The 8,052-nt window shown below is 46.2% G+C and overlaps 1 protein-coding gene across 4 annotated transcripts in view; it reads right to left on the bottom strand.

The window, feature by feature from the left end:
• Positions 1–5,598: 5,598 nt before the first annotated feature.
• The window catches only part of CRHR2 (corticotropin releasing hormone receptor 2), a 153,320-nt gene continuing 150,866 nt past the window's right edge, over positions 5,599–8,052 (bottom strand). For all 4 annotated transcript variants that reach the window (XM_071428496.1, XM_071428498.1, XM_071428497.1 and 1 more), the window contains one exon: positions 5,599–7,387. In XM_071428496.1, coding sequence (XP_071284597.1) covers positions 7,247–7,387 — 141 coding nt within the window. In that variant the 3' untranslated portion in view covers positions 5,599–7,246. The remainder of the gene's footprint in view (positions 7,388–8,052) is intronic.

Here is an 8,052-nt window from a genome sequence, read left to right as displayed (position 1 = left end):
TATCCAGTCCTGTGGGAAATGCAAGCACAGAGAGCTCCCAGGGCCCTGAACAGACAAGCTCAGAGATGGAGATGGAGACAGAGATGGAGAGAGGTACAGTGTTTGACCTAAGACCTTGGGGAAGGCTTGGAGCTTTAGAATACAGTAGTGAAACAAACACAAAATAAGAATAAAGATTGGTAGGTTAAGTAGAAATATGTTTTAAACAAGTAGAAATATGGCTCATATAAGAAAACAAATAGACTAAGCAAGATAGTATTTAATTACACTTGTATGGCACTATAAATAAATTATTAATTAATTATAACTACTAATTATACTTCTATAGAACTATAGAACCATATAGTTCTATTGTTAGACAATTAAAGTCTAACAATAGAACTTGTAGAGTTGGTAAAAAGATAGAGCAATAAGTTTCCGTAGAGTTATGACTGGATAGAAAATAAGTGCATTATTTGCTGCAATCATTGCAGCAAATTGTGTAAAATGTAGCAATTAATTGGTTATGAAGATAAGAGTGAGCTTTGTGGAAGCAGCTGATTGGATAAGAAATTTATAAAAGACATTGTAACTAGAATTATAAGGGCTTCTGATGTGATGGCTTTGGATGCAACAACCTTACAGTCTCACCCTTCCATGAGACTGATTTTGCAATAAACCATCTTTTAAATGCCTGTTTCTGTATCCTGAACACAATCCTTTTGTTAGAGAGAAGGATTCTTTAATCCTTAGTCTCAATTTCTGAAGTCCCTGAGCACAGGTGCCTGCTCAGGGCTCTGACCAACCTGCCCTGGCTGAAGATGCCCCTGCTCAGTGCAGGGGGTTGGACCAGATCACCTCTAAGGGTCCCCTCCATCCCAGATTATCCTGAGGATAATTTCACAGAACTGGGGCAGTCCCTGCCAGGGAGGCTTGCAGGGACACACAGAACCATGGCTGTAGCCATGATATTTTATGAAAAACCCTTTCCTTAGGATTTTTTCTCCTGAGAAGCTGGGAGGCCTCAGGAACAAAATGTAAATAATGATTATGTGCTGCTGTGGAATGCAACAGGTGCATCTGGGATTGGTCTCATGTGGTTCTTTCTAATTCATGGCCAATCACAGCCCAGCTGGCACAGACTGTCTCAGTCAGTCACAAGCCTTTGTTATCATTCTTTTTCTATTCTTAGCCAGCCTTCTGATGAAATCCTTTCTTCTATTCTTTTAGCATAGTTTTAATATAATATATACCATAAAATAATAAATCAAGCCTTTTGAAACATGGAGTCAGATCCTCATCTCTTCCCTCATCCTGGGACCCCTGTGAGCACCACCACACCATGGCAACCTCAGATCTCCCCCAGAGGAGCTGGGCTGCCCTCAGATCCAGCTTTCCTGTCCTGCCAGGCAGCAGCAATCCCAGTTTCCCTCGTGGAGGGGATCCCTGCTGAGCCAGCATCCCTGGGCTGCCACTGCTGCTGCTCCTTGGCTGAACTGCTGGGCTGAGAGTCAGCAACCAGCAAAGGTCAGAGTGAGTCAACCACCAAACCCCAGGCAGGACATGCAGGGTTTCTACTGTGGAAATGCACTTTTAGGCTGGCTGTGGCTGGCCAGGGCTGGGATGAGCCAGGTTAACAACTATTCCCAGCTCATTAGCACTGTGAACACAACCCTGCTGCTCCCTGTGCCCTCACCAGCAGCACCCAGCAATTTGTCCTTCTGCCACCTGGGCAGGCTGCAGTGCTCCTTTGACAGCTGTCAATCAGCAGAGTGCAATTAATTGGCTCAGCCTCTGAGATGAGCCCTTGCAGGCCTGGGGTGCAGAGGGGAGATGGGGCAGGAGGGTCATTTCTGTCATTTCACAGCCTGTGCACAGAGCTGAGCACACACAGCCCTCCTGGAGGCTGCCTGCCTCGTTAGCTGGAATCTCATTAAAGCTGGAGGAGTTCTTCTTCCAAGCTTTGGCCCCTCAGAGCACAAGGTCACTACAGCACTGCTCTGTGGTAATTACACCAACCAGCATTTGCTTTCTCCTGCACTAATTAGCAAGTGGAGAAACTTAAGAAACCAATGTAGAACCCAACAGGATTGTCCAGGTGATCCAGGTTTTTGGTTTAATTACATATTTTCACTTTTCCAAAAGTTTCTCCTGAGATGCTTCTTCCAGCTTTGTAGAAGACATATATGAGAAAAGGAATGAAGTGAATTAATCTCTGAAAATTTCAAGGATTGATGTGAAACCTTCACACTAATGAACCTACAATATCCTTTCCATGTAGGGATACCCAGTACTCAGAGGACTGCAATCCCAAAATTGCTTTTTTTTTTCTCCCCATGGACTAAGAGAAGAGCCTTGTGGTGGCTGTCTGCAGGAGTAGGTAGCAATGGAACCATGAGTCTGAGGGTGGTCAGAGCAGGGCCTGTCCCTTCACAACTCCTCTCTGCCCATCCTCCTGCCCCAGGCTGCACTGAGTGACTCCATCTCTGCATTCAAAACTCATTTTCCACCCCAGAGCCATTTGGGGTGGAAACCCGACCTCGTCTCACTGCAGAGCACATCCCCAGGGGTGTGATGCTCTGCTGGAAGCTGGAGCTGTGGATCTCACACCCTCTACTCAGGCCCCAATCCCTTGGCTGTCCTGCACATGTTCAGTGATGGAATCCAACCCTCAATTCTGCATCTCAGTAACTGCAGCACAGCTGGCTCCACTGCAAGCTGGAACTGGGCATTTACTGCAAAGGAGAAGGGGAAAAAAAAAGATTTAAATAGTGTCAGAGGGAAGCAATTAGCCCAGCTCCAAAGTCAGCTTACACTTGTGCCCCAGCCAGTTGGCACACACATGATCTGTGGTGCTCAGCACTGCAAACATTTTCCTGGAAGAGCTTTGGAGAGTCTTGTTTCAAGCACTTGAGTGCTCATAGTTGTTCATTTCCATAATGACTCACTGAACACAAGCAGCTTTGTTTTCCTCCTGCAAAATAAGCCATAAATCCAGAGAAATTTGATCCATTTTCTTCAAATGCACAGGGGGCCGTGGACACACGTGTGCATGAGCACACACACAGACACACGCGTGCACAGATGCTGTCACTGCAACAGACCCACCACCATTTTCCTGGCACTGATGAGCTGAGACTGTTCCTGCTGATCCAAAAGCTCCATCTGAATCAGCCCAGACTTGTGCCATGAATGATTGTTTTGTTGAAAGGGACGCACGGCTTTAAAAGGCATCACAAAGTAAAGAGGAGAGTTTTCCCTAAAGAGAGTGACTTTATTCATCTTTGCCTTCCTGCCAGGAGACAGCAAAGGAAGAAGCTTCTTTTGAAGGGAGGAGACATGAGCATGTTTCCAAAGCCTCTGGTGCACAGGGAAAAAGGCAGCAGCCAGACCTTGATCGTGTTCATTTTTCTCTTGTCTCAGAGGCATGACTGACAATACCAGTGCTTGGAGGATGGCATAATCCAGGTTGTAAGGCACCTCAGGAGCCTCCAGTCCAAACCCCCTACTCACAGCAAGCTCAGAATATTGCTCAGGGCTTTATCCATTTGGGTCTGAAAAAATCCTCAAAGAATCTCCCACCCTCACTGGGAAACCTCTGCCACTGCTTAACTGCCTTTCTGAGGAAAAACTTCCTCCTTTCTCCATCTTATCTGGCCCTTTTTTGTTACAGTTTGCCTGTTCCTCCTGCCTCAAGCCACTGTGAAGGGCTTGGGTCTGTCAGCCACCTTGAGGTACTGGCAGGCTGTAGTTAGCTCCATCCAAAATCCTTTCCTCATTTTGAATCGGGTCCTTTTGCATCTCTGCACATGGACAGTGCTCCAGACCTGAGCACTTTGGTGCCCCTGTGGCTGATCTTGCTTTAGTTTATGAATATCTCCTGTGCTGGGGTCACCAAACTGGGCACAGCATCTGGCTGTGGTCTAAGGAGTGCAAAGTAGAATAATAATTTCCTTCAAAACATCCCAGAGCTTTGCTGCCAGGTCACACGCCTGGTTTGGGTTGATTTCAGCATCCATGAGCTCCCTGGGTGCTTTTCCACACTGCTGCTCCTCAGCCAAGTCCTCACCTTCAGGAGAGGCCAAGGAACTCCCCTTTGCTGCCCAAGACATCTGGGGAACAGCTCAGCAGCTCTGCTCACAGGTATCCTGGATAATCACCAAACCATTGATTCACAGTTAAAAGGCAAGATCAACATCACTCAGTGCAAATTCAGAAATATTTATTTGTTTTCTTGGCATGAGGGTGTGTGGCTCACCTCCAGCATTTTTATGAAGGGCTACCCGGGGAAAATGGAAGTTCTTGCTTATCTGTTTTGCTCCCAGGTGTTTTCTCCTGGGCTGATTTCCAAAGAGCTAAAGTCAAATTAATCAATTTCTGAGCACCCCATGCCTTGGGATGCCACCAGCAGCTACTCTGGCTGGTGTTCCCAGGAAAGGAGAGCATTTTGTCATCCAGCCTGGATGTCCCAAATGCTGTTGGTGACAGATGTTAGCTGTCCACCTGTGGGACCAGAGATGCAGCAGAGACAAGAGCAGCACAACTGCTGTCAGGAGAGTGAACTGAGAACTTCTTCCAAAGTCCTGGGGGTGAGAGCTTGCAGAGCTGACAAGGTTATTTTAATTTTCTTCATGCTGCACAATTTCCTTGGGTAGGTACCAAGTGGAGTGGAAGATCAGCCACCTGACTTACTAAGACACAAACCACATTTAACTGTCTTCACCTATTTATTGTCTTAAATGTTCAGGGAATACTATTGTAAGTGAGACTAGGGGCATTGCAGCAAAAGCCCAAAACACTGGCACAAAGTGGGTGCCCTGGCTCTGATACATTCCAGTGGCTCACTGAGGTAACTCTAAAGGACCCCAGAGTTAACCATTAGTTCACTGCTTCAGCTGCCAAATTTCTTCTCTATCTCTACTCAGACCTGCTCCATGTCTGCTACACTCCTGGCAGCATCAATAACCTGCAATTTCTGACAGAATCTGCTGCCCTGCAAATCCCTTTTTCCTCCCAGCATGGCCCAGAGCCAGAGCAAACACAGAGATACTCACAGTGCATGTTTCTAACCTGTAGATGTGTCCCTCCCTTCAAACACAAGATGCCAGGGGCTGTGCATTGCTGCTGTGAGGAATAAAAGAACTGACCCAATCCTTGTCACTGTCATATTTTCTGGAAAAATCCCTTCACCCAGGATTTCTCTCCTGGGAAGCTGAGAAGCCTCAGAGGAAAAGGAAAACAATTCTTATCTCATTTGCTTCTCCTGTGTTTTGCTGCTTTGGAATGTGTTTGGTGATTGTTTCATTGGATTCTGCTGTGAGTTGTTTTCACTCTTTGGCCAATCAGGGCCAAGCTGTGTTGAGACTCTGGAAGGAGTCAGGAGTTTTCATTATTATTCTTTTAGCATTCTGTCTGTACCCTTTCTGTATTCTTTAGTATAATTTAGTATTCTTTTATATAATATAGACCATAAAATATTAAATTAGCCTTCTAAGAACATGGAGTCAGATTCAACATTCCTCTCATCAGGGGTCTCAGAAAATACAGCAGGTCCTCTCTCGTCAGGCACTCAAATCTCCTTCCTCCCTCTGTTATCTCTTTGAAGCACATGAGTCCAAATGAGTTAGGAGAGGGAAAAGTTACAAAATGTTGTTTATTTAAATTTGCTGTTCATTGCCAGCAAGCTCAAAGTTGAATATGACTGAGCTGATAGGACAGACAACCACCCCCCCCCCCCCCACCCCCCATAAGCAGGGGATTTATAACAATGTTTTCCAAGAGATTTTCCAGCCCCTGAAAACTAGAGCAACATAAATCTGGAGGTTTAAATCAAGCTCGTGCTGAAAAGTCCTATAAAACATCTGAAGAAAATTCAGAGTAAGCTTGATAAAAGTGGAAACAGCAAATTACTCCAGCTCTGTTGAGATGCAGGTGATGGAGAATGTATAACACAACATTTTTCTTACTGCTGTGGCAAAGCCCAGTGGAGAGAGTGCAGAGGGCCAGGGATCCAGTACGAAACCATGAGCTGAGAAGGGAGGCAATTCTTCTTGCATTTAAATGCCCCCATGTCAGGATATTATCATGAGGTTGTTCTTCTTCTTGGCTCACTATACCAAACAGGATTTCCTTCCCTGATTTTAGCTGCAAAACCACTCTCAAGACAGATGTCCTCTTCCTTTCCAGAGTTAAAGAAAACGATGCCTGGTTTTATTGAAACCAACCCAGAGTAGTGTTTATTATTGAAAATATACAGTTTTCTTGAACATCACATAAAAAGCCTGGTAGATACAACTGCTCTAGTTCAAAATGCTCAATAGATACTTTTGTGCAGCACGTAGCATTATCCTTGGAACACAAATATCCTCTTCTCATCCGTATTATCTTTACAGTGCTTCCCTTTTGTGTTTTTTAAACCCAGAAGAGCTGTCCTTCCCTGCCCTAATGCTCTGAGCTGAAAACAAACCACTTTCCAAAGGCTTTCCACTTACACTGTGCTTGGAAGCGTGGGGCTAAGAGGAATGAGAGTATTTTGTAGAGCCACTTAGAGCTACTCCTGTCCTTTGAAAATCTGTGTAAGAGCAGGGCATGGTGCTCACCAGGCAAAGTGCCCTGTGTGGAACAGTCCAGCGATGCCCTGACAATTCCCAGTCTGTCCAAGAGAGAAATGGGGAAGGCAGATAAATTCAGGCTTTTCACACCTTTTCACCATTCAGACGCTCTTTTTCTTGCTGCCACAAGTTCTCAAATGACAGTTTTGCACAGAAGAAACATTTTTACAAAGAAAACAAGAAAGGGATGGGCTATTATACACCAAAACTGTTGAAATCATTGGGAATCAATGTACAGGGTGAGATGGGCAGTGTGTTCAAAACAGTTTGCTCACCGCAATATGAAAGGGGGAATATAAACAAACAAAAAAAAGAAAGTAAGGTGAAAAAAAAATTGATTATTCCTGCCAGTGTGCTGTTTTAGACTTTGCCTTGTGAACTTCCACAGGATGCAGTCAGGGTCGAACCTGTTCCTTCTTTGAATCTGTTTTACCACCACCAACTCCAAGAGGCTTTTTCCTGGTTGCCTCCAAGCAGCATCGCGGACGTGGGAGATGAAACAGGATGGGCCCCTCACTGGAAAGAGATCAGTGGGGCCAAAGGAGCAGAGTTTGCAGGTTGCAGGAAGGGGCTCTGGGGCGGGAGTGGAGACAGGAGAGCTCTGAAGGCCACGGGGTGGTGGTGGTGGTGTTGGTGGTGGTGGCGGCGGTGGCGGGTCAGACGGCCGCGGTCTGTTTGATGCTGTGGAAGCTGATGCGCGTGGGGGACGTGGGGATGGACATGGCCCGAGCCACGCGCACCCGCAGGGAGTGGTGGTCCTGCCAGCGGTGCCACCTCTTCCTGGCAGCAGAACGCACCTGGGGAGGAACACAGGGCACAACATGAAGGCACAATTTCAGGTTTAATTTCAGAATTTCACCCGCAGGGAGTGGTGGTCCTGCCAGTGGTGCCACCTCTTCCTGGCAGCAGAACCCACCTGGGGAGGAACACAGGGGACAACGTCAAGGCACCATTTCAGGTGTAAAGGGAAGCTGGACAGTGCTGGGACAAGCAAGTGAAGAACAGGAGAAAGGAACCCTAAACCTCAAACAGTGGGAGGGAAGGCTTGAAATTGTCACAGGTGATGCCTTAAGCTTTTAAAGGGGGGGGAGTGATGCCTTAAGGTTTAGCTTTCATATTTTCCAGATTCTGTACTGCATTGGTATATAACTCTGAAATTCATATAAAGTGTTAGCAGGTTCTCCTCACAGTTCAGTCACACAAAACAATCCTTTTCCAGCCCCAGAACCAAGGACACCATTGCAGCTTTGGGCCCAAAAAGTGCAAACAACAGCAAATTGAGGAGAGCAATCTGGGAGGATGGGACTGCATAACCTGGAGCTGTAATTGGACAATTAACCCCAATATGGAAATGGACCAAAACTTATAAAAGTGTGAAAACTGATGACCCAGCATCCATCTTGGGTTCCTCTTGAGTCCACCTTGGGCAGAGCCATGGCCAGGCTCTTGTGCTGCCCAAGGT

This window comes from Agelaius tricolor, unplaced genomic scaffold (genome assembly GCF_023055355.1).
Source record: "Agelaius tricolor isolate 1412-34295 unplaced genomic scaffold, bAgeTri1.0.p SCAF_6, whole genome shotgun sequence".
In the NCBI taxonomy this organism is placed as follows: Eukaryota; Metazoa; Chordata; class Aves; order Passeriformes; family Icteridae; genus Agelaius; species Agelaius tricolor.
This window is presented reverse-complemented; position numbering and strand designations above follow the sequence as displayed.